This window comes from Giraffa tippelskirchi, chromosome 4 (assembly GCF_054371585.1).
Source record: "Giraffa tippelskirchi isolate mGirTip1 chromosome 4, T2T-mGirTip1v1.2.pri, whole genome shotgun sequence".
NCBI lineage: Eukaryota > Metazoa > Chordata > Mammalia > Artiodactyla > Giraffidae > Giraffa > Giraffa tippelskirchi.
Genome location: NC_137278.1, coordinates 183,357,709 through 183,385,101, shown reverse-complemented (window position 1 = coordinate 183,385,101; position 27,393 = coordinate 183,357,709). Strand labels below are relative to the sequence as shown.

General features: G+C 36.6%; 1 protein-coding gene across 3 annotated transcripts in view; it reads right to left on the bottom strand.

The window, feature by feature from the left end:
* Positions 1–27,393, bottom strand: part of ABCC9 (ATP binding cassette subfamily C member 9) — a 149,812-nt gene that overhangs the window by 112,804 nt on the left and 9,615 nt on the right. For all 3 annotated transcript variants that reach the window (XM_081483338.1, XM_081483336.1, XM_081483337.1), the window contains 9 exons: positions 25,378–25,519; positions 19,283–19,404; positions 13,705–13,871; positions 12,132–12,374; positions 9,397–9,591; positions 7,102–7,254; positions 6,456–6,611; positions 5,752–5,886; positions 2,857–3,019 (listed from right to left, as the gene is read on the bottom strand). In XM_081483338.1, coding sequence (XP_081339464.1) covers positions 2,857–3,019; positions 5,752–5,886; positions 6,456–6,611; positions 7,102–7,254; positions 9,397–9,591; positions 12,132–12,374; positions 13,705–13,871; positions 19,283–19,404; positions 25,378–25,519 — 1,476 coding nt within the window. The remainder of the gene's footprint in view (positions 1–2,856; positions 3,020–5,751; positions 5,887–6,455; positions 6,612–7,101; positions 7,255–9,396; positions 9,592–12,131; positions 12,375–13,704; positions 13,872–19,282; positions 19,405–25,377; positions 25,520–27,393) is intronic.

Genomic DNA, 27,393 nt, shown 5'->3' with positions numbered 1-27,393 from the left:
TTTTCTTTCATTTTTTTTTCTTATGGTTTTCTGCAAATACCATTTACAAAATATTTCTAAAAGTTACAGAACAGTGCCGCATTCACTGTTTCATTTGATTCTCACAATATACCTGTGAGAAGGTATTCTCTCTCTCCTTCTTTTTAAAAAGATTTTTTGATGTGAACCATCTTTGAAGTATTTTACTGAATTTGTTAGAACACTGCTTCTGTTTTATGTTTTGGTTTTTTGGCTGCGGAGCAGGTAGGATCTTAGCTCCCTAACCAGGGGTTGAAGCTGCACCCTCTGCATTGGAAGGTGAAGTCTTCAAACACTGGACCACCAGGGAAGTCCTGAGAAAGGCATTATTTTTATTATACCAATTTCTAGAGGAGGAAACTGAGGGAGTGAGGTTACTGAACACTAGCCCACTTGCCAGGTGCTTTATACACAATGAGTACAAAGCACTTGACATACTGCCTGGAAGAGACTCAATCAACAAGTCAATCAACATCTGCAGCATTCTTTAATCTACTGTCATCTTTACCACAATCCTACATGATAGAGATTTTTATCAGCCAATGTTACAGATGAAAAAATTGAGGCTTGGAGAACAGAAGTAGTGATTTGGTCAAAGCCAACCTGCTATGAAGTGGCAGAGGTGAGATTTACAACCAGCTGTATTCAATTCACATAGTGGAAGCTCTTCACTACCACCAACAGTCTAAGGAATCAAATTATAAAACTTGGACATGGTGTAAGTGGGACTTCATATCATTGTATCAATAATTCCTGCTGCATATAATCATAAAAATGTGACTATGCTCTTTGACCGTCATGATGTCTTTGCTTTTTGTTTCTAGTATGGTCTCCTCTGTCCTCTCCTCTTTTGTCTCTGACTTTCAAAAACTAACCCAAATCTTATATAACTGGGTTGAGTTAAACAACCCATCCCTATTATTTAGCCGCTGGATGATTTGGGGGAAATTCAAGTTATTTAAGCTCTAACCTCAATCTTCTAATTTGCAAAATGAAGTTAATAATGGAATCAAAACCACCGGGCTGCTGTGAGGACTAAATAGGATGAAATATGTAAAGTCACTTATGGCAAAATTGGCTGAGTATCTCAAAATGTTTTTGTTATTATTATCATAATTACTATTACTATCATCATCACCATTTCTGGCCACATCCATCTACCCCATGAGAACTTTAGTATATTGCAGACAAAAATAGATTTTAGGAGCCAGCAGCTTACAGTTCTATCATATAAGCAAGTAGATATCAAGCATTTCATCTTTTAGCATTTTGACACCATATGAGTCGTGTGCAGAGCTGGAATATAAATCTCCTTCCTGTTTCATTTTTAATGTATCCAGCATTAGGGCTAAAATAAATGAGCTATATAATCCAAACACTTTCTTTATATCCATTTCACAAAAGAAGTGTTTATAATCTCTAAGGACTCAAGTAGTTCAGAATTCAAGAGGAAACCATCTATAAACCTCCAAACTTAAAGTTGTTGAAAGTCTGGAGAACAATAGAAAGGAGCAAAACTGACATGCAAACGAAATCAAACATTAGTGGGAGTAGTTTGGCTAAGTTCATAAGAATTCTACTAACATGAACTCATTCTTACAAGTACTCAGTGCCACTCTTTGAGGAAAACAACAATATTTTTGAAACAATCATGTTTTGAAAATTAGCGTTGTGGAGCAAAAGCTTTGTATTTAAAAAGTCTTAAGCATGTACTGGAAAAGAGGATTTTATGTAAATGCAGTTTGGCTTTTTTTCACCTGGAAATGTTGGCTTTTTTTCTCCTCAGTTTCCAAAACTGGCATTTCAAGCGCAATCTTCAAGGAAATATAATATCCTAAGCTCCCCAAGAGACAGGGAAGACAACCGCAGATAATGTTTAAGGATTTTAGGGGATAAGATCAATAGTAATATAGCCAAATCAATTTATTTATTTATATTTTCCAATTGATATTTTTTAATTTACATTTTTTAAAAATTGGAGGATAACTGCGTTACAATACTGTGTTGGTTTCTGCCATATACCATCATGAATCGTCCATACATATACATATGTTCCCTCCCTCTTGAACCACCCTCCCACCCCCCACCTTCCTCTGGAGGAGTGACAATCTCACTCTAGATTGTCACAGAGTACTGGATTTGAGCTCCCTGTGTCATACAGCAAATTTCCACTGCTACCTAATTTTACATATGGTAATGAATATGTTTCAATGCTATCCTCTCAATTTGTTCCACCCTCTCCTTCCTCCTCCTGGGTCCACAAGTCTATTCTCTGTAAGCAAATTTTTACTGAAAACCCACTATGCATCCCAACTGCAACGGAAACGAGAGTTTCAATGATCAGACTACTAATCATTATCATCCCCAGTTTACAGATGAAGAAACCCAAGGATTTCAGATGTCAAGTAACATGGCAAAGATACAAACTCGCAAGGAGTCAAATTCAGTTCTACTTGACTTTAAGCTTATCTTGCCTTCGCTCTTTAATTTAAATTTAAATAGGAACTTTCCTGGCTGTCTAGTCACTAAGACTTCGCCTTTCAATGCAGAAGATGTGGGTTTGATCCCTGGTCTGGGAGCTAAAATCGCACATGTCTCACAGCCAAAAAATCAAAAGGTAAAACAGAAGCCATACTGTAACAAATTCAAAAAGACTTTAAAAATGGTCCACATCAAAAAAAAATTAAATTTACATAAACTTGTTTAGCTAGTGGCTACAGGACCTCACAAATGGAGAAAATAAATGTACTTCCTCTAATGTCTAGAATGTCTCAATGATCGTAAGTTACACTGAATAGACCACATGTTTTTGTGGTCTTCAGAGCGATAGCAACTTACTGGAGAGTGATGTATAAAGAGCAAAGGTTTTGAGACTGGAGAGTTCTTTCATTCTTGTCTCTTCCACACTCTTGCAAAAGATGTGCTCCCAGGCGTACAGCTTTAGAAGTTTGATGCCTTTCAGTATTTCATTTGTTTTCTTCAGTCTCTCAGTGGAATAATCCTATAAAAGGAAGGAATAAAAAACAATGCAAGCTGCATCCAAGTGAATCAGAGAGGCAAGGCCATTACTGGATACGGATTGAGAAGAACTTGATTTCTGCCTGGCTTGGCCTCTAATGATGGCTGTGAGATTCCTAGGAGAAATAGTGAAACTCTCTGTGCTTCTGCCTCCAACGTGAAAATGAAGAGTTGAATGAGACGGCCTCCAATTTCTTTCCACCTAAAAACTGTTCATGCCCCTGTTGCTTTGGTTTAAATAAAAGCGGTGTCTTAAGTTTCATACAATTTCCTTGAATGATGTCTGCAGATAACACATCCAGACATGTAAGGAGTTGATAAAGAGACTTCCAAGGGTGCCTTCTCATACCTAAATCATTTAATTCTCCCCTCAGCTCTATTAGTCATGCTTAGGAGATGAAAAACAATGAATGCAAGAAAAGTTAGGTCACTATTGATTTGGGAATGTGAGTGTACACTGTTGCTTGTATTCGCAGTGAGTCTTCATAAGACACTTAGTGAAACCAAGCCTATCATCTTTAACTTCAAGAGATTCCTGCCTCCTTCTTCATAAGCTCTGTCACAGAGCCTAAATTAGATTTTGTTGTTATTGTGTTGTGTTAGCTGCTCAGTTGTGTCCAATTCTTTGCAACTCCATGGACTGTAGCCCACCAGGCTCCTCTGTCCATGGGGATTCTCCAGGCAAGACTACTGGAGCGGGTTGCCATTCCCTTTTCCAGGGGATCTTCCTGACCCAGGGATCAAACCTGGTCTCACATATTGCTAAGTTAGAATTACTGATTGCTAACAATTTGGATTAACTGTAGAGACATTGCTGATACAAAAGCATCTCTTCAGTCAACTCTTCCAGCTTCCTCCAAATTCTATTAGATTTACTAGGCAAATACGGTATCACCTGTGAACTCTTAAAAGGATCTGCAGAGTGGCAAAAGGCAGATAGGAAGAAGCAAAAGCAGCGAATGATCTGATTTTTTTGAAGTACAGTTGAGTTTTAGTATTGTGTTAGTTACTGCTGTACAACAAAGTGACTCAATTATATATACATACATACATGCATACATACACATTATTTTTTAAACGTTCTTTTACATTATGGTTTACCATAGGATATTGAATACAGTTCCCTGTGCTATACAGGAGGACCTTGTTGCTTATCCATTTTGTATATAAAACCTTAATATCTGCTGACCCCAACCTCCCACTCCATCCATCTCCCATGCCCTCCTCTTTGCGAACCACCTGTCTGTTCTCTATGTCCCTGATCCTGTTTCTGTTTCTGTTTCATTGATAGGTTCATTTGTGTCAGATTTCAGATTCCACACATAAGTGTTGTCCTATAATATCTGTCTTTCTCTTTCTGACTTACTTCATTTAGTATGATGATAATCTCGTCACATCCCTTTTGCTGCAAATGGCGTTAGCAAATGATTGATTTTATTCATCCTTTTGTCTTTTGAGGCGCTTAACTGCCTATCCATGATTGCTGGTGAGTGAATGACTAGTAAGAATGGCAAAATGAGAGTCAGATGTTAGATTGTCATGTCCCCTCTTTGTGTCTCTCTTCCACACCTTTCTGTATTCATGTTGTACAGTAATGAGTAACCTCACCAGAAGCAGCAGAAAAACAAGTGATAAAAACCTTTTGGGTGACAAGGGACTTGCTTGTCACAGTGGAAACACCAGGTTGGTAAACGGTCCACCAGTGGCAGCATCTCTATATTTCATGCCTGATTTATAGATAAACTTGCTCATATTTAATCAAACTTTATTTCTAAACATGATGTCAATAATTTTATTATTTGCAAATATTTCTTTAAAAGAAGCCAATTCTTGCTCAAATAAAATGATTTCATGGCAAACTGAAGCCAGAGTGTGTGTGTGTGTGTGTGTGTGTGTGTGTGTGTGTGTGTGCGCGCACGCGTGCGCACGCACTCAGTTGTGTCCAACTCTTTGTGACCTCATGGACTGCAGCCCGCCAGGCTCCTCTGTCCATGGAATTTTCCAGGCAAGAACACTGGAGTGGGTTGCCATTTCCTACTCCAGGGGATCTTCCTGACCCAGGGATCATCTTTTGCATCTTTTGCACCTCCCGCATTGACAGGAAGATTCTTTACCACTGTGCCACCTGGGAAGCCCAACTGAAGCCAGAAAGGGTCAATAACCAAGGTTTTTCTTGCTTGCCAAGTTGACCATGAACATACTCAGGCAGAGCAGCTGCTACTGAAACATTTCAGTGTAACTCCATAGCTCATCACGTGGTCTGACTCAACCCTGAGAACATTTAATTTCAGAAGCACTAAATCTGACCCTTTATTTATTCCTTGATCCATTTGTCCCACGTCAGTAATTGACATCCAATATACATGTAATCAAATGCACAAGTAAGTGTATTCTCCAGTACAAGCTAAGTGTAGGTAAGTGATCTACAAGATCTAAACCCTCATCATCATATCATGACTTGTAAAAACATCAGGTTTTGTGGAGGTATTTAGCGTCTAAGGTCATTAAGTCTTAGATGTCAAATCCACTTTTAAAAACTGTTGTGCAACCCAGAAAATGCACATTCAGTGCCCAAGAACAGAAAAGAAATATCGGTATTTCATTTCAATGTAATGATTTCCAAAGAACCCTGAGTGGTATTAATTTCCTATATATTTAAAAACTAAACCACATTACTAGATTTTCCTAATAAGGTTTCCAAGAGATGTTACTTACAAGAGTGCTCTTCTGAGCTTCTGCCAACTTTGTAGCAATGAAATACTGAATTGGCGCAAGGAGCACAATGACAGCAGCACCAACCAAAGCACTGGACCCAAGCAAGTTGTAGAGCAGGATCACTCCCATGATGATCTAAGGGAAAACACAAGGCAAGGGGTGAAAGAACAGGGATGTGGGGACCACTGCATAAAAGGAAATTTTTTTTAGTGAAATTGGAGTATTTCTTAATTATTAAGTTTAAAAATTTGAGCAAGCTCTGGGAGACAATGAAGGACAGGGGAGCCTGGTGTGCTGCAGTCCATGGGGTTGCAAAGAGTTGGACACAACTCGGCAACTGAACAACTATTAAGTTTATTTGGAAGTCAACTCAGCTGTGACAGTAGGATTTCACAATGGTTTATCTGGGGAAGGGTAAGTAGTAGGAATTTATTTTTAGCAACATGATGTGTACAACTGGTGTGGAACCAATTTACTACATGAAGTTGCAAAGAGGTCCCAGGACGCTCTTGACCAGAAACAGTCATCAACCTTTTAAAAGGACACAAAATTTTTCTGGAAAACATTGTCATCCACCATAAATCAGCATTCCGTATTTTCTTGGAATTATATTAGCTTTTCAAATGAAAAAGCAAACAAATTTAAAAACTGATAATTTCTTATTATTTCCTCAGCAAATAAGAATCTTACTTATATTGATCTACCTGAACAGGCATGGCCCATAGATTGGGACACAGGAACAAGAACCACATGAGCTGATTGGTTTCAATGGCGACCAAGTTATTGATCTGACCCAGGGTCATCTCACCCATGGATAAATTAGATGTAGAAAGTCGAAGGATTTTATTATATATCATGGCCTAAAAAAAAGGGGAAAAAATATTTGAAGCTCAAAATTTAAAAATCAACAGTATGCTTATTTATTTGCATTGAAAAAACTAACATTTTAAAATTTTCTGGAAAAAGGAGAAAACCCTATAATGCCATCTTAAGTCAGCTATTATTTTTAATTCAGCATTGTTACTTTTAATCCTCAACTAAATACAAACTTATTTTTCCTGATGATATAATCTCAACATATATTCAAATTTAAACATAATCTCTGGAACAAACAGTAACAGAAGTAAATAAATGCAAGATTTTAAAATATGTTAATATATTACTATAAGTATTTTTAATTCAGTGGGTTTATTAATCAGCTTTATGGGTTTTTTTTTTATTAAGTAGATCCTGAAAATATTGATGCCATAATATCAAAGTGAAAATGGAAGGAGAAAAACAAAACTGAATTCTCAACTATTCCTATCACTGAATGGTTTGTGGTCAGGATCCTTCAGAGCTTGTACGTACCAGCAAGGCTCCACGGAGGTTAATGCCAGTCTCAATGGTCACATAGTAGGAAGCCTGCAAAAATGTCCTTTGCAGAATAAGAGCCAAGAACAGAAGAACTGCTAGAACATAAGCATTTTCAAGAAATTCCTTTGATGAGAGGGTTTCTGAACCCTTATCCCAAAAGGAAAAAAAGAAGATATAAATTAAAACTATTCATATACCAGTATATAGTTTGCATTTATCAAACAATACATGGTTAATATAAAAATTCAGTGTCTTTATAATACAGCAGTAGAATGAGTCAGAGCAAGGCGATTTTGGCTTTTCCTCATAATGTCAACAGATACAAACACAAACCAGTTGAACATAAAAAATTTCAAATTGATCATTAAAATTGTTGGAAAAGCCTGATTGTAGGAAAAAAGGTACATTTAAATTTTTTTAAGTTAATACATTTTCTACAAAGATATAGTCTACTTTGGTTAACTGGAAAATATTAGTAGTAAACCAAGACAGAAGTTAGTTTAGATTGTATGTAATTTAGAAGTAGAACGTACAAAGTTAACAATACCAATGGGACAAATACACAATTTCCATAGCCTTATTAATTTAAAATAATAAAGCCTACACAGTTGACTTTTTCTGATCTTCATCTTAATTAATATAATGAAAACATAAATTATAAATGGTTAAAAACATAAATTGGCTATTTTGCCCACAAGACAATTTCAGTGACAAAGCATAACTTTAAAAACTATTTCAGTCAGATTATAACTGAGGTCATCGTAAGAATATACAAATTGATAGCTTTTTGTTTGTAACAGTAGCATATGGTCACTTATTTGTTAGAAATGAGGGAAAACTAACACTCAGATAAACCTGTCAATTGAGCCACTTTTTTTAATGGTTTCAATCAGTTAAATTCTAGATACTTCTGGTCCCTTCCTCGTCTTTCCTGGGGATACACACAAATGTGTAAATTTTCTTCCTTCTCAGAAAAAGACATGGTTAATACATGTAAGTACAAAAGATGATGGGATACTATGTGGAATTTCAATATCTGTATATAATCAGGCTAGTAGGGATAAAACATCACAAACATGTATTCAATGGTAAAATAGCTGGTTCACATTGGTAACAGTTGAGAACTAATATATGCAAGGAACTGGGTTTTGTGGGCAAAGATGGGAACTTCATAGTCATTCTGTTTGGAGAGCTCACAACTTAGAAAGATAAGCATATCCATAGATAACACACTTCATTATAAATAGCATTTTTGGCAAGTGCCAATGTGAAGCGAACAATGTATTAGGAGATGACCAAGGAGAATCAAATTCCACCAACAACGAAAATCAGAAAAAGCTTCAATGAGAAGGTAGCATTTACTGAAGGCTTTAGAAATGCATACAGTTCCAAAAGGTGAGAAAAGAGGACTGGAAATCAGATTGAAGCAATAAAAAAGGAAAACTGATTCATCTGGATTAGAGTTTCTACACGTGAAACTAGGGAAATCAACTCTTATTTTAGAAGGAAATTAGGAAGCTCATGATGCAGACTTTCTTAAGAACAGAAAATATAAGGTTGTAAATTTATAACAGCAAATATTTTATACTATATAGTCCCCAATAGTAACATAATGTCTAATAAAAATATAATGTGACTTGACCTGATCATTATGAAACAGGGTGATGGCTTTCACTATATAGGAAACCAAATCAAATCCATTGCCCACATCACTGGCCATTGAAAGTGAAGTCGCTCAGTCATGTCCAACTCTTTGCGACCCCATGGACTGTAGCCTACCAGGCTCCTCTGTCCATGGGATTTTCCAGGCAAGGGTACTAGAGTGGGTTGCCATTTCCTTCTCCAGGGGATCTTCCCAACCCAGGAATCAAACCCAGATCTCCCACATTGTAGGCAGACGCTTTACCATCTGAGCCACCAGGGAAAAAAAAGTGACTCAGCCACCCCCAAGGACTCATGCATGAAAATTCTTTACAGGATTGATAAAAAGATCTAATAAAATAACCGATGTGAAATTTCTGAGCATCATTAGCAGAACACAGTAAATGCTATTAAATGTTTATAGCCTCTTAATCTGAGAAATAATTTTGTTGGCCAAATCCATTCAATGAATACATACAGTAATGTTTTTCTCTACAAGGAAAATTACAGTTTTCTTTCTTTTAAAAAGCATTCAATTCTCTGTTAATAAGATTGTTTGCACTGCTCATAAAACTGCATTTTAAAAAAGTAACGATTAAAAGAAATTTGCCAATAATATATTTCCATTCAAAGGCACCACAGACTTACTCCTGTTGGGTTATTTGTTTCATTCTGAGTTTCATTTACACGCTGAACTATTCCAGAAATACAGAGAGGTCCGGCAAAACCCAGTAAGTCAGCAAGATAACGAAATGTGCTACTAAGTAGAATTGGTCGCCCGAAAGCTCTGTACATTGCCAGCCATATAGATGGAGTCCGATTTGGGTCATCTGCCACTTTTTTCTGAAAGAAAAAAAAAATTGATGAACCAAAATAAAATGATAGAGTGGCAATTAATCTTTGGACACCTCATGCAAAGGGCTGACTCATTGGAAAAGACCCTAATGCTGGGTAGGATTGGGGGCAGGAGGAGAAGGGGACGACAGAGGATGAGATGGTTGGATGGCATCACCAACTCGATGGACATGGGTTTGGGTGGACTCAGGGAGTTGGTGATGGACAGGGAGGCCTGGCGTGCTGCGGTTCATGGGGTCACAAAGAGTCGGACACGACTGAGCGACTGAACTGAACTGAACTGAAACAGAGACCCAGAGAGACTGTTCTATATAAGTGATTTACATCACCTCTGTACTGAGCTCCTCCTCACTCAGGAGGCTCCAACTTCTCTCCGGGTGTGTCTCTCTGCCTAGCTTCTGACTCACTGCCCTCCTCCTCACTATAGAGTATGTCCATACCCTTTTTCTCTGGGTGTGTATCTATCTCTGCCCTGGTTCTGAGTTAGATAAACAAACTGTTTTCCTGTATGCTCTCCCATGCATTGTGCTATGTCTCTAATAATAAACTTTGTACCTGTTATTACAGTTTTTCCCTGCTTGAAACATTCTTGCTTTCAAATAGGGGCAAGAGCCAGGGCCACTATGCTTCTATCTCTAGCTCCTGGTGGCCTTTTTAAAGTTATGTTAGACTTATGCTTCCTTGTTATTACTTAAAGAGACGCAAAATGAAGAATGGCATATCTGCTTATGCCAACTCGTGGCTTCACACTTCTATAATCATTTGTCGAAAAGATTTCAAGACCTGAACAATCATAGTTATGTCTTGGCAAAGAAGCTAACTCAATGCAGTAGAGTTCAACTGTGTTTCATATTCAACTCCTTGTGAGATGAATAATTCGATTATATTTTAAAGCTTGGACTATAAAGAAAGCTGAGTGCCGAATAATTGATGCTTTTGAACTGTGGTGTTGGAGAAGACTCTTGAAAGTCCCTTGGACTGCAGGGAGATCCAACCAATCCATCCTAAAGGAGATCAGTCCTGGGTGTTCACTGGAAGGACTGATGTTGAAGCTGAAACTCCAATACTTTGGCCACCTGATGCAAAGAGCTGACTCATTGGAAAAGACCCTGATGCTGGGAAGGATTGAGGGCAGGAGGAGAAGGGGACGACAGAGGATGAGATGGCTGGATGGCATCATCGACTCTATGGACATGGGTTTGGGTGGACTCAGGGAGCTGGTGATGGACAGGGAGGCCTGGCGTGTTGCAGTTCATGGGGTTGCAAATAGTCGGACATGACTGAGCAACTGAACTGAACTGATATTTAAGCAAATCTGTGTTATAAAGAGTATTCAGAAAACTAAAGCTATGCTTAGATTATATTATCAATTTTTATTTAGAAATTTTTGAAAAACTATGCAATACTTTTCCCAGAGGTGAAACCAGAGAGATGACTCAGGTTCATCTGTAGTAACCATTTCCTGGATTATTAATTTCATAACACACATTTTTGACACAAAACAGAGGTCATTTTCATCATTTACCATAAATGTTTTGTTGATCTAGATTTAGAACAGCCAAAAACTCTTTAACTGATCCACCATACAGTATTCCCTTCCAATGTTGGTATAAATATTGATATTTTAATTACAATAATATTTGTAGGTGACAGCAATATAAAATACATCTACCACTGTGAATAGCACATAAGACTACTGAGAATGATAAAAAGATAAATTGAAAATATCCAAAGAGTCTCATATTTAAATTTTTAAAGACAGTTATAAATACCCACAGAAAATACCAGAAGAAATCAATTTTGCCAGACATATAGAGTGATACATGGAATAGGCAGATGATACCCCTTTATTTAATTTAGTTCCCCAATTTTGAAATGCAGAGTCCAAATTTTCATTAATAATTCATTTAAGGATTTTCATTTCTCAAAAGTTGTTCATGGATATAACCTATTTTCCCTTTAAATAATAAAAGTATTAAGATACTTGAAACAAAACAATGAAAAATCCATGGATTATTAATATTATATGGTGACAAGGATTCGACATACATGACTATTGATTTTAATTCTTACTTTCCATTAGGTGATGGAGAAAAGACAGCATTCTCTGTCCCTCCTCATATAGTGACTGGGCAACTAACATATTTCATTGGCTCTTCCAGTATATTTCCAGCAGCCCAGTTAACATGACTCAAAACTACTGGGGCAGATAGATGGAGAAAATCTGCTCTCCCTAAATATTATTCACTATTATTTAAGAGAATCCACCAGCAATGCAGGAGAGGGTTTTGATCCTTGGGTCAGGAAGATTCCCTGGAGAAAAGAAATGGCAACCCATTCCAGTATTCTCTGCCTGGGAAATCCCATGGAGAGGGCAGCCTGGCAGCCTACAGCCCATGGGGTCACAAAGAGTCGGACACGATTGAGCAACTAAACAACAAAAGCTTAACATTATTTAAGCTTAGTGCCTTTGTATGAACAGGCCTATTCTCTACAATCATGGACATGAAAAACGGTTACTGATTTACCTTTTGTTCTTCATATGCATCTTTCAAACAAACATAGTTTGTTACTGCTCTCATTGCTATTGGTAATTTTCCAATTGCCTTCAGATCAATAGGCTTTTTATGAGCAGATATGATGAGCGTGTTCATCCACCAGTAGGTTGCTTTTGACAATAAATTCACGAACGGTTGGAGAAACCTGACACCCAGATCCTGGAGGTCTTCAGGGGGCTTTACTTTCTGCGGATTCACGAAGAACACGTATCTCTGTGGTAAGAAAAATTCCAGAGTAACAATTAACCTAATTCTTTTCCCACACATTAAAAATAAATTTTTAACCTTTTTTATGTTTTCATTTCATGAGGCCAATCTTTATATTTTCATACTTCTTTCCATCCCTTTCTGAAATATTCTTTTGAGAAAAAAATTCCCTTTTATCTAGAATCCCTAGATTCTAGTTAAATTCCAGAATTTCATATTTAATACACTTAGGCGAATGTTACGGAGAAGGCAATGGCAACCCATTCCAGTACTCTTGCCTGGACAATCCCATGGACGGAGGAGTCTGGTAGGCTGCAGTCCATGGGGTCGCGAAGAGTCGGACACGACTGAGCGACTTCACTTTCACTTTTCACTTTCATGCACTGGAGAAGGAAATGGCAACCCACTCCAGTGTTGCGGTCTGGAGAATCTCAGGGACGGAGGAGCCTGCTGGGCTGCCGTCTATGGGGTTGCACAGAGTCGGACACAACTGAAGCGACTTAGCAGCAGCAGCAGGCGAATGTTAAAAAAATCAATTATCTCTTTAAAAGAGAGTTGTCATTAAAAATCAGTCTTTCATGATATCCTTTCCTGATATTTCATGATACTTAGTCAACTAAATGAAGATTTTTACACTGTGCAGATTGCTTAAATGTTTTATCAACAGCATTGTTGAGTCACTCTCTATTAATTTGTGGTCTGGCTGATGTTTGCTGTTTCCACTATCCATTGCAACATGTATCTTGCTATTCATAGCAAATTCAGAGTGCTCTGACAGAAAATGAACATTGAAAAACAGGTCACTGGTATGTCACACGACGTAACCAGCAGTGTTATGTGGCTGGAAGTACAATAGGTTTGTAATCACAGACCAGGTATGAGATTTGATCATGTTACTTTGTTTATAAAGCTAGAGTTCTGTTTACAGAAGTTTCTTCATCGATGAAATGAGGAAAGTGGATTAAGTTATCTTCTTATCAGCTTGACATTTCTGAGAATACACTAGTTTGATTGAGCCAGGTTTGCTTTGGACCAATTACAGGTGAAGGAACTTCCTGATGAAAACAGTTTAATCTATAATATGGACTAAGCATAATGTTTGGCACATCTTAGGCACTCAATCAATATCTGCAAATGAATCCATAGATTCCAGGGTCATATTGAGATTTCTGGAAAATTAATGGTCTGAACTTAGTAATTGTTCAACTTTATATTTGTACACATAAATGATATATCATTGTGTAGGCTCTTGAATATTAATGATGCTGAGCTGACCATGATCTTTAATATTTGCTTCTGAACTCCAGTAACTAAACAAAAATTATTAGATACCTACTCTGACCCGAATGACATTGATCTCCACAGCCATCAAGAGTCCATTCAAAATGACCATTATGCCTGTGATGCAGAAACGCAGGTCTGATATTCCCCAACCAGACTGCCAATATTTGACCAGCTTTATGGTTTTTGTGATAAAGGCCATTACCCAATACAGGAATAAGGCTGGAAAATTAAACAGAAAAAGAAAAGATACAACCTGTCACTGCTATTTTTAAAAAATTTTACTGAAATCTCAATATAAATACAATACTTTTAATAACAAAGACAATTTAAGATATTCTATTTTCAGATAATTTTGTTTGAATTAATCCAGATATGAACAAAGGCTGCAATCTTAACAGATGTGGTCTCTTCATTGTTGCCAAATCTTATTGGCTAGAAGGAAGTTACAGGTCCACTCACACTCAAGGAGAGAGGATTATATAGTGTGAACACCAGGCAGAGATAATGGAAGGGGTATTTTCACACACTAAGCTATCTAGACATCTCCAAACATTTGGAAACTAAACAATACATTTCTAATTAACCACACATTAAAAAAGAAATTACCAAGGAAGTTAGAAAATATTTTAACTAAATTATAATGAAAATACTGCAGATTAAAAATTTAGGGATTGTAACTAAAACAATACTGAGAGGACAATTTATGGCTTTAGATATTTATTTTAGAAAAAAAAAAAAATGACAGATCCAAAATCAATGACCTAAGTTTCCACCTTAAAAAGGTAGGGAAAGAACAATGAACAAAATAAAAAAATGAGAGATAATAGTAAAAAGCAATAAAACAGGAAAAGAATAATTGAGAAAATAAACCAATAAGGTTGACTTCTTTAAAAGATCAAGAAAATTGATAAATCCCCAGCTAGACTTATCAAGAAAACAACACAAATGACCAATATTAGGAATAAAGGAAAAGTTATCCCTCTATGTCCTATGTACTTAAAATGTATAATCAGGGAGTATCTTGAGCAAGTTTATGACAATAAATCAAAAAGTTTAGAAGAAACAAATTTTCTCAGAAACTGTAACTACCAAAACTGATGTAAACAGAAACAGATACTCTGAAGAGTCTATAATAAAGAAATAAATTTATAATTTAAAATCCATCCTTAGTTAAAACTCCAGGCCCAGATAACTTCACTGATGAATTTTACTGAAATTTTAAGAAAGAAATAAAATTAATCTCACACAATGTCCTTCATTAAAGAGAAATAGCAAGTGTTTTCCAATTCATTTATGTATCCCAACATATAAAAACCTGGCAAAACTATTTCGAGAAAAAAACAAACCCAACCAATATCCCTCATGATAGATGTAAGTGAAAGAAGGTGAAAGTGAAGTTGCTCAGTCGTGTCTGACTCTTTGTGACCCCATGGACTATAGCCTGCTAGGCTCCTCCGTCCATGGGATTCTCCAGGCAAGAATACTGGAGTGGGTTGCTATTTCTTTCTCCAGGGAATCTTCCTGACCCAGGGATCGAACCCTGGTCTCCTGCACTGCAGCAGACTCTTTACCATCTGAGCCACCAGGGCTCCTGGTGATGTAAAAACCCTAACAAATAAACTGTAGCAACATATAGCATGGATAACAAGCCATGACCATGTGTGGCTTAGCTCAGTATGATTACTTATTCATTTGAAAAATCAATCAGTGAACATCAGCAGAAGTACCTTAACAGAAATATAACAGTTACAACTGATGTAGAAAAAAAGTCTGTCAATAAAATACAACCGCTACTCATGATTTTTTTAAAAAGAAACCTCTGAGAAAGCAAAGCTTTGCGTAGCAGCAAACTTACTCACTTGATAAAGTCTTATACAAAAAATCTATATAAATTCTCTAATTAAGTACAAAAGATAACTTTTCCCCTAAAATCAGGAGCTAGATAAGGATTTCCTCTCACCACATTTATTCTGCATTTTACTAGAGATTCTCCCTAGGGCAATACAGCAAGAAAAATAAAAAAGAAAGCATAAAGTTTGAAAAGAAACAAATATAACTGCCTCTATTTTCAGATGGTATGTTTGTTTATATAGAAAAATCCCAAAAAACTTACAGAGAAATAAGTTAAAGTAATTTTAATTATTTTTAATTGAATTTCCAAGGTAGCAAGATGCAAGGTCGATATACAAAACCAATTGCATTTATACAATGGCAGAACAATTGGAAAATAAAATTTTTAATACAATTCCATTTATAATAGCAATGGTAAAACAAAAAACCTAGTAATAATTTTTAGCAAGACATAAAAGACCTTTACATTAAAATCTAAAAAATATTGCTACAAGAAATGAAAGATCTATAAAAGTAGATAATAAATCTCAAAGTAACTCAACATTTTTAAGATGTCATTTCTTCCCCTAAATTGTTGTGTTCATTCAGTAAAATCCCTATCAAAACCCCAACAGGAATTTTTTTTTTCCAGTAAAAACTGATAACCTGATTCTAACCTGCACATGGTAATAAAAAGAACTAAACTATCCAAAGTAGTCTTGGGAGAAAAACAAAGAAAACAAGCTATATAATCATAACACATGACTTCAAGACCTCCAAAGTTATAGTAATCAAGACAGGATAGTGATGACATAAAAGTCCATGAATGGATTAAAGGAATGGAAAATATAGAGGCAAGAAATAGATTATATTTAAACAGGCACTTGCTTTAATCTTTTACATAGGTCCCAAAGCAATCCAATGAGAAATGAAAAGTCTAGTATGCAAATGGTGCTCAAACACATAGATGTACAGTTGGAAAAAAAGTAACTTGACACCAGTCTTATATACCATCCACACAAATAACTTCAAATGGGTCACAGTCCTAAAAATAAAAACTGAAACTATAGAGTCTTAAAAAAAAAAAAAAACACCCAAGAGTATATGTGGGAAATGCATTTTGAGGCAAGGCAAAGATTTCTTAAGTGACAGAGCAGTAATTTTACATGAAAAGATAATAAATTATACCACATTAAAATTAAAATCTTCTGCTCATCAAAAGACCCTATTAAGTAAATGAGCTTGCAAGCCACAGACTGGGAGGGAAATATTCTTAAAACATGTGGCTAATGACATACTAGTGTCTAGTATATACAAAATACTGCTACAACTCAATAATAAAAATGCAATCCCATAAAAAGTGGGCAGGAGATATGAACAGGCACTTCACAAAGATAACAAATGGCCAATAAACTCATCAAAAGTGCTCAAGAGCATTAGTCATCAGGGAAATGCACCAGCATGGCTAAATTAGAAAATCAAGATCTTCAAATGGATGTAAAACCACTGGAATTCCCATACGCTGTTAGTGTGTGTAAAATAAACCACTGAGAAGTGATCTGGTAGTTTCTCACAAATATAAACATTTATGTACTTACCCTCTGACCCGGCAATTCCACTCCTAGGTATTTACACAAGAGAAATAAAACATATATTCACACACAAACACACACAAAAAATAACCCTTGCACATGAATGTTTATAGCAGCTTTTTTTTTTTCATGATAGCCAAAATCTGGAGACAGTCCAGGAGACTATTAACAAGAGAATGGAAAAACTGTAGTATATTTATGGAATATTTGTCGTATATAATGGAATATGACCCAAGAATCACAAGAACAAAATACAACTGAAACTACATTATGGATGAGCCTCCAAAAATACTGCTGAGAGAAAGCAGTCTTAGAAGAGGTTACACTGTATGATTCAATCTACCTGAAGTTCTACAACAGGCAAATCTAATCTACAGTGAGTAAAAATCAGATTAGATGGTCCTCTACAGAGATGAAAAAAGGACTGATTAGTAAAGGGCACAAGAAAATTTTCAAGGATGATGGCAACACTCTAGATCATTACACAGTTATACAGGTGTGTGCATTTAGCAGATTAAGATTTCTGTACTTTGGTATGTAAATTTTATCTCAAAGATAAAGAGATGCAAATATATAATTTTAGCTAATAATGTGCATGCTGAAATAATCAGGAAGTGATGAATATCAATTCCTGCAACATACTTTAAAATGCATCAAAAAATTAGGATGAATTGATGGATGAATAGAGGAAAGCAGATATTTTATAAAATAAGTAGAAGAAAATAACAGAAGAATTTAGGTGGTAGGAAAATGAGTATTCATATAATTCTTTCAATTTTCTGTATGTTTGGTGATGTTTATAATGTAATGTTGGGACAAAACTACTAGCTCTGTGTTCTAAAAATGTGTGACTATTCTAGATCCAAATATTCCTCTCCTAAAGTAAGGGAAAAGTTAGATAAGCTTTTAATTCTATAAATCCTTTCAGAAATATGATCAGATTGTGCCCTCTGCCTTGTATCTACATAAAAATTTAGAGCAGGATTTTGACTGCATTTCTCTCAAAATATTATTAAAATGCACATTTCCTTTCTAATCACATCTTATAACTCTTATATCCTCATCAGTTTTTCAGAAACATTGTCTAGAGTATTGAATTCCCAATGTTATTTATTTTTGCTGTTGCCTTTTCTGGGCATCTACATCAAAAGATTTCTCTGCTAATATCTGCCTACCATGTTGAACCAAACAGCTTTCTATTAAGATAATTATGATTTGGACAAGTCTTTTATATTAATATTTAATTCTGACAATTTGTCTTTGATTACGTTTACCAAATCACATAACGTGATGCAACACAGAATTAAATAAACAGCACTTATCACTTATTCACTTCAAATTTTAATGCCTGCTGGGTATGTAAATAAAATAATATTTGCATGGTTTAATTATTCCTTTTCCTAATTGCAGTATCAGTAGTGGATGTCATTTTCATCAAATAGCAATCAAACCAAATCCATAAACCTTAGAAAACTAAACCTTCACACAAACACATACAATCCTGCCTGCCATTTTAGAGGTCACAGAAGTCCCTACAGCCCATGCATAATCCATGTCCTGTATCTTCATCTCAGCTTTCTGTATGCAAGCATCCACCAAGGAATGCAAGGATGGATCAGAGTATTATATTTATAACTATTTGGGATGAGTTCAATCATTTCAGCATTAAGCAGAATATAAAACTGGGAAAACTTTAGACAGTCTCTGATTTCCTCAGGACAAGAAGGCAAGAGAGGCTTAGAAAAAACAATGCTAAGCAGGATGCGGAGGTGAGGGGCTATACTCTGGGGGCAGCTGTTTCTCAGGACAGTATAGTTGTCAGCATACAATGGAGCACACTCTGTGGCAAAGTGCCCCTATATCTGTCTCCACAGAAATCCCATGAAGAGTGTGACACACCCATAGTATCCATCAAGAAAGACCTGGGTCTTTGGAAATGCCTCAAGACTCCCAAGCCAGAGGCAGAAATACACAGAAATAGCTGAGGTGACTTGCTAATTAGATGTCCTGAGGGGATGGAGTTTTCACAGCCTAGGGCAATAAACAACTGACTTCATCTCCACACTGAATGGGAGATTAAAGAGAATTAATTATTATGGTTTTCCCATGCCTTCCAGTCCACCTGGGGCTGAGAGCATTTACTCTGAGGAAAAAGAAAACCAAATAGTTCTTTGGGAAAAAACAACAACAGCACTTGATCATACTCACCTAAAAGTAACTTAGGAAAATTTGATGTTTCAATATTATGATAATATACTATGGATGTGGTGGTAGCAACAAATCCCATCACCGCAGGCATGAAGAGGTGGAGATGCCTCGACTCCCGCCGTCTACAGAGAGTGGTACAGCGTCAGTGTCTACCGCTGAAGGTTCCAGGCAGTTTCTCATTTTGCTTCCAATTTTTTCATTAAAATGCTCCCTTACCAATGTTTAAAATGCAGAATAAGGTATTTTATATACAGAATGCTAAGAGAACAAATAAGGAAGACTATCTTGAGTGCTCAATCGCTAAGTCGTGTCCAACTCTTTGTAGCCCCATGGACTGTAGCCTGCCAGGCTCCTCTGTCCATGGGATTTCCCAGGCAAAAATACTGGAGTGGTTTCCCATTTCCTTTTCCAAGGGATCTACCCGACTTAGGGACCGAATCCGTGCCTCCTGCATTGGCAGGCAGATTTTTTATTCCTATACTGAACGGCAAAACTGCTGAAATAATTTATTACCTAAAGCAAGTAAAAACAATAAACTGAATATGAACTCTACTGTATGTGAAAGTACATTCATTCTTTTGATAGTTTTCCCAAACGTTATGGTCTTCAATGGGTTTCCCTTGTGGCTCAACTGGCAAAGAATCCTCCTGCAATGTGGGAGACCTGGGTTCGATCCCTGGGTTGGGAAGATCCCCTGGAGAAGGGAAAGGCTACCCACCCACTCCAGTATTCTGACCTGGAGAATTCCATGGACTGTATTAGTCCATGGGGTCACAAAGAGTTGGACATGACTGACCGACTTTCACTCACTCACTCACTCACTCACTCACTCATTCATGGTCTTTAATGATTTCTCCACATTCATTAATTCATTCAACACATGTATATGTTTGTTGGTCCAGACACTGCATTAGATTGTGGGATACAACAATGAACAAGATAAGATATAGTGTCTGTGGTCACAAAGTCTAGAGTCCACTGAGAAGAACAAGTGGAAACAGGAAATTATAACACAGGTGAAGGGACTGGGAATTCACGTAGAAGTAGTGCCTGAGACAGAGAAAGCCCTGAAAGAAGTGACTTTTAAACTGAGACCTTAAGAATGAGGAACTGCTACTCAGAGGAAGGAGAGGAAGGCTGTTTCAAGCAGAGAGTCTAGATACGTTCAAGAGTTGTGGTTGCTGTTGTTTAGTCACTCAGTTGTGTCAGACTCTTTTGCAACCACAGCGACTGTAGCCCACCAGACTCCTCTGTCCATGGGATTCTCCAGACAAGAATACTGGAGTGGGGTTGCCATTTCCTCCTCCACCGGATCTTCCCGACCCAGAGATCGAACCCACATCTCCTACATTGGTAGGCAGATTTTTCACCACTGAGCCACCTGGGAAGCCCATACATTCAAGGGTACTTCAAGCAATTCAGTGTGACTGCAAGGACGTGACACTTCATTCTGAGGGCAACAAAGAGCTTCAGTTAGATCAGAAATATGCCAGGACAATGTGCAGAGAGCCCTCAATTCCATTTGTATTAAAAATGCCATACAGCTAAACATTTACATTTTCTCAAATGATTTAAATGTACTAGGTACACAAATGATATAGAGAAGAAAGTAAGTAGTCTGAGAATGTGGGAAAGAGAAACAATTTGGGAAGGTCATTTCAGAAGAGGTATAGCTGACAATGGGAACTGAAATATAAAAAGGAAGCCACTCATCAGAAAACTAGTGGAAGAGCACTTAATAAGCAGGGAACAGAACGGCAAAATTCCAAGTAGTTTAATGTCCTTTAAATAGAAAGTTTGAGATCGGATATATTATGAAAGGCTTCATGTGCTGTGGTAAGGAGCTGAAATCTAATCTTGCAGAAAACACAAATACTTTAACAAAGAAGTGGTACCATCAGATTAGGGTTTTAGAAACAGATCAACCTGGTAGTAGTAGTATGGATAACGGAGTTGACAGGTAATATGTGTTCGAGGTGAGAGGAGAGACACAAAGGAAGGAAAGCAGTTAGAAAACTATGGGGAGAGACCAGATGAGAGATGATGAAAGCCCAAGTTAAGCTTTGGCAGCAGTAACATGGAGGGAATAATACCTTCGGAAAAGACTGTCAACATGGATAGGACTTTTAACAGTGTTTGAGTATGAGTGTGATGGCGATGGCAATGCGGAGAATAATCCCCAGGGTGCTTGCGTAGACGATAGTGTGACCAAATTATATTTTGAGAGCAAAAGCCCATTGGAGAGAGGAAGCTAATATGTTTGAACAGGAATGTGTGGATTGTGAAGGTTTCTAATAAATCTGCAAAAGAAGCTGTCTAATAGGCAAGTGTATGCAGAGATTTGAAGTCATGAATACAGACAGGATAATGAAAATGTGATAATATTACGATCATGTAAGAGTTGGCTTACAAACCACCCACCACCTCCCAGAAATAGTTCAAATAATCAAAAAGAAAAAATAGGAAATAAATATTTCATCAGTAAAAAATTTAAAATGCTTCTAATACTCTTTAATTATTAAAGAAAAGAAAGAATCAAAAAATAATTAATATTTAGAAAATTTTTAAATAAGCATATTACCTGTAATAGCCTATATAATGCGGTTTAAAACCATACCCAGAAGAAAGTTTGTAATCTTAAACAAATTCAATAAGAAACTATTATAATAAATAAAGTAGTCAATTCAAGATGTTAGAAAAAGACTAACAATCATCAGTAAGGAAGGCAGTAATGAAGGATTAATAAAGACAGCAGAAGCTACAGGAAGGTTTATAGCATTTCCTTTTTAGTGATTTTTAACCATACTAGTACTTTAATTAAGATTCCTTTCATAGTGTTACTGCTCTCCTTACAAAGGAGTATAGGTTTTGAGTGGTGCCCCAAACCCTATTCTTTCCTTCAACCTCTACTATTTGTTGAAGAAGGGAATGGCAATCCAGTCCAGTGTTCTTGCCTGGAGAATCCCATGGACAGAGGAGTCTGGCAGGCCACAGTGCACAAGGTCGCAAAGAGTCGGACACGACTGAACGACTAATACTACACTACACTACTATTTTTAGAGAATAATTTGCAGATTTCAGTATTCTGGTATATATAATCAAACGATAGATATATAGCATCAAAGCATATACATACCATTATGGTAGAAAATCTTTAGTCAGGAAAGTTCAAGAGAAAACCAAAAACTATATATCACAGAAAACAAACAATTTCAAAAAAGAGAAAATGATGGAAAATAAAAACCTAAATGAAAACACAATAATAGTGATTTTAATGCACACTTTTACAATTTGAAGAATTAAATAGTAAAAAATAATCAACACAAGGACTTGAGTAATCCAATCAGTAAATTCAATAAAATTTAGTCTTCTAAAAAGAATATATATTAGTTCTTAATGCTTTTAATTATATTAATAAACCAAATATTTGACAATCTTGAAAATGCTAATTCCCAAAGGCATTCATTTAACGAATGACATGCTTTAGTAATAAACTAATCAAATTATACTGAAGAGCAAACTAAAAATGATTCTTAGGCCTGGGAGGGTTTCTCCACCAGAATCACAAATTATTTAGACAGAAGTAAAAAAGAGAACACTTCTTATGAAAACTGTGTAAAACAGGATGTTTCAAAAGAAAAATCAATAGCTTTAATATTTGTATTACTATTAATAAAAAGAAATCCAATATTCAATTAGGAAAGTCTTTGCATTATTTCACTTATAGTGAAACTACAGTGAACATCCGTGCTATTTTAAGTAAAAAATAGTTCATAAAGTTTTGTTTTAAAAAAAAGAAAGAAAAAAAGAAGGCATAATCAGCAGGGTCTTAATATAATAAGGGCTTCCCTGGTGGCTCAGATGGTAAAGCGTCTGCCTGCAGTGCAGGAGACCTGGGTTTGATCCCTGGGTCGGGAAGATCTCCTGGAGAAGGAAATGGCAACCCACTCCAGTACTCTTGCCTGGAGAATTCCATGGACTGAGGAGCCTGGTAGGCTATAGTCCATGGGGTCGCAAAGAGTCGGACACGACTAAGTGACTTCACTAATATAATAAGTGTGTTAAAGAGGAAAAGATACCCACGAAAGTGTCATTAATGTTTTTTGACATTCTTGTAGAAGCGGCTTCTAGACTAGGACAAGGTAAGAGAGAAACCAAACTAAATTTTCCAGTTTTTCAGAAATACTGGAAGATGTCCTTTTCTTCCCCCCTGGTCTTGCCTTGTAGCTTGCAGGGATCTTAGTTCCCTGACCAGGGATCGAACCCATGCCCCCAGCACTGGAATGTAAAGTCTTAACCACTGGACCACCAGAGAAATCCCTGAAAGATGTCTTTTTAGGAGTTCTGCATGAAAAGGGCAACGATCAGAGTCTGTAGCTAAGGAATGGAAGAGGGTACACAAGATCAAGAGGGTATTTCTGCTTGTTTTAAGCATGGGTCTCTTGTATCACTACCGCTGTGAAACAGGTTTCCTCCATAAGTACATGTCCTCATTATTAGCTCAGCCTCTGTCCTAAAGTCTCTGAACCTACACATCAATCATGAGCCTGGAAAGGAGGAGCCATCTCTCCCTACTTAATGTCAAGTTTTTAGGACTCATGGGACTTCCACTATCTTCCACTTTATACAAACATATAACAACATGGAGAGTCAGCCCATATGGTAAGGGAATTAAAAAATGAAGACTAAAATTGGCTATGCTAATACAACATAATATAAATATGCCAAAGAGTTGTAAGCAATTCTCAATAAAATAATGGCTGATAACCTTCTAAACACTTGGAGAGGAGACTTAGGGTCTTTAATTTTCCTTTTAATCAGAAACTAAGATGTGCACATATATGCAAAGAACTGTTATAAAACATTACAAAACAGATGGCTCCATGACAAAAGTCTCGAAGTTTCATTCCTTGTTAATTGCAACAGAAAAACATAAACAGATGTCAGAGGAGGTTCTTATTAGATAAGAAGAAAATGAGTTTTGAAGCTTTCATTTTGTAGATTTTAAAGATCTTTTCCTATCGATTCTTCAATGAAAGATACACCATTTAGTGTAATTTCATAATCGAAGTTTTCCTATTACTTGAGTTTATTTTCTATTATTATGTAATAAAAATATTATCATGCATTATGTCCAGCTTTATAAATAGAATTCATTACATTCTAACTGCTTAATATAAACTTCTTTTTTAAGAAAGACAAAATTCCTTTAAAAATGTGGGTTTTATAACAAATCATGATTTTGAAATAATTAAGTACTCTGCCTCAATTTGTAGTCATATCCTCATTGATTCTCAGACTCTTTTAATGCCTGCTTCATCTATCTGTGCAGTTTTACAAAATAAATCGAAATATCTGAGAACTGGTTATATATTTATACATAAATATATTAGACTTGGATGGCAAGGAGATCAAAACAGTCAATCCTAAAGAAAATCAACCTTGAACATTCATTGGAAGGACTGATGCTGAAGCTGAAGCTCCAATACTTTGGCCACCTGATGCAGAGCCAGCTCACTGGAAAGGACCCTGATGCTCTTAAAGATTGAGGGCAGGAGGAGAAAGGGGCGACAGGGGATCAGAAGGTTAGAGAACATCACCAACTAATCGGATGTGGATCTAAGCAAATTCTGAGAGATAATGAAGGACAGGGGAGCCTGGCATGCTACAGTCCATGGGGTCACAAAGAGTAGGACACGACTTAGCGACTGAACAACAACAACAAATATGCCAGTTAGAGCTATATGTTAGTACAGACAATCGTTCTTACCATTTATATTTGTTTTGAAAAATAAGATAATCATTGAGGTGTTTAAATGGAGAAAACTTTCTGCCAGCGCTATGTAGATAAAGAAACAGAAAGCATAGCAATGAGCACAAACCCCAGAGATCTGAACTTGTGTTAGCAGAGGAAGGATACAGTACTGAAAACACAGGACAATATGCATGTTTATTGTATAAAATGGGTGACTGCTGTGGCGCCTAGTAAGTTATAACCAAAAAGTTAAGGCTGACTTGGTACACTCTTAGCTACTATCCCTATCAACATGTCCACTAGGATAGCGTAATCCCATTAACTAAATGGAGTCACTTACGAATCTGAAACAATGCCTTCCGCTATTTCACAAACGTGCACAAACAGGAGGGCAAATGTAAGGATCCATCTCAGGTTGTGTCCAGGAAAATGAAGCCATGTGTTGTGATGAATTTGTACCTTCGAGCTTTGACTCCCCCACCCTGAAAAAAAGAGGAAATGGTAAAGAAATGAAGAATCAATTATAATCATGGAAATAATTTACATTGTGATATGCTTTGCGGGTGGAGGAGAGGGGGTCCTGAAATCTTATTCCTTTCTAGGGTAGCAACAGAAATCCTTCTCTATTTTCATTATGTTAAAAAAAAAAAAAAGAATAATTTCAAAGGATTTTTCCAAGCTTGCCTAAGTTAACACATCAACTTTGTTGTCTAGCTCAGCAATAACAAACTCTGGGTGACAACCTGGTTATTTCATGCTCATCACAATTTTTATTGTCAGATATCACTCATTCAAAAGAAAAATAAATTAATGATGATGTCAATAAAAGCAATTCAAAGTCTCAAAACTTTCAAAAGATGGGCTCTGTGGGAGGCCTAACCAAAAAAATAAAATGGCCACACTTGGTGACAAGATATAGGGCCCACTGGCTGTGTCAACGCTTACTCACATGCATGTCATGGAATAAAAATGATAACCTATGACTCAGCTGGCACCGTTCAACAATGCTACTGATATTTTCTGAAAGAAAGCTAAAGCTTTGTTCATTGATGAGATTTTAAGGAGGCTCAAGAACATTACAGGTTCACCCTTAGCTCTCCATTGAAGAAAAAAATTAAGTTACCAGATTATATGTTAGAAAATTTTGATGGTTTCCCCTCAAAAACAGCATAATGCCAACTCATATATGACGTGCTAAGACAAGACCCTACTTGTGTCTCTTGTCACCGTTGTTTTCTTTTTTTTTATTCCTCTCAATTTTTCAACTATAGAGAAATCCCATAAACTTCAAGAATGAACAGTGTTGGGAGGGGTATGAGTGCTAAAAGTATTGAAGGAAGAAATTTCTGTTTCTGGACAAAACAGACCCTGAACCATTCTTTGAAAAGAATACTGATTTGTCTCTTAAATTGTTCCCAAAAGAACTTTATTATTTGAAAATTACTTACATTTAACATGTTCTACTATAATTTACGCTATAAACTCTTGCAGGCTGGCTCTGTCTTTTTTTGCATCACTGTAATTTTCCTTATACCTGATACTTCTTTGAGATTTATTTGTGACTTCTCACTAACCCAAATAGCCAACATTGTGGATGAACAGTCTGCATTTTTAGCCATTTCTCTTTGACAATGTTAATTTCAATTACACTTGATTCAAATATTCTTTTGCCAGCTTCTGTGTTCCATGCCAGAGATGCGAACAACACTGCCATAACAATTGCTCTCAATAAGTTAACTGGATGTCAAAAAGGAATTATTAACCATAGAATTACAACTCTTCTTTTCTAATGGAGAAGGAAAGAGTGGCTTTATTTCTTTGCCAGGCAAAGAGGGAACACAATAGGCTAGTGCCTCAAAAATCGTGTCCCAAAGGACATACTTAAACTGTAGAAAATTCTGAAAGAGATGAGAATACCAGATCACCTTACCTGCCTCTTGAGAAACCTGTATGCAGGTCAGGAAATAACAGTTAGAACTGGACATGGAACAACAGACTGGTTCCAAATAGGAAAAGGAGTACGTCAAGGCTGTATAATGTCACCCTGCTTATTTGACTTATACGCAGAGTACATCATGAGAAACGCTGGGCTGGAAGAAGCACAAGCTGGAATCAAGATTGCCGGGAGAAATATCAATAACCTCAGATATGCGGATGACACCACCCTTATGGCAGAAAGTGAAGAAGAACTAAAGAGCCTCTTGATGAAAGTGAAAGAGGAGAGTGAAAAAGTTGGCTTAAAGCTCAACGTTAAAAAAACTAAGATCATGGCAACTGGTCCCATCACTTCATGGGAAATAGATGGGGAAACAGTGGAAACAGTGTCAGACTTTATTTTTTGGGCTCCAAAATCACT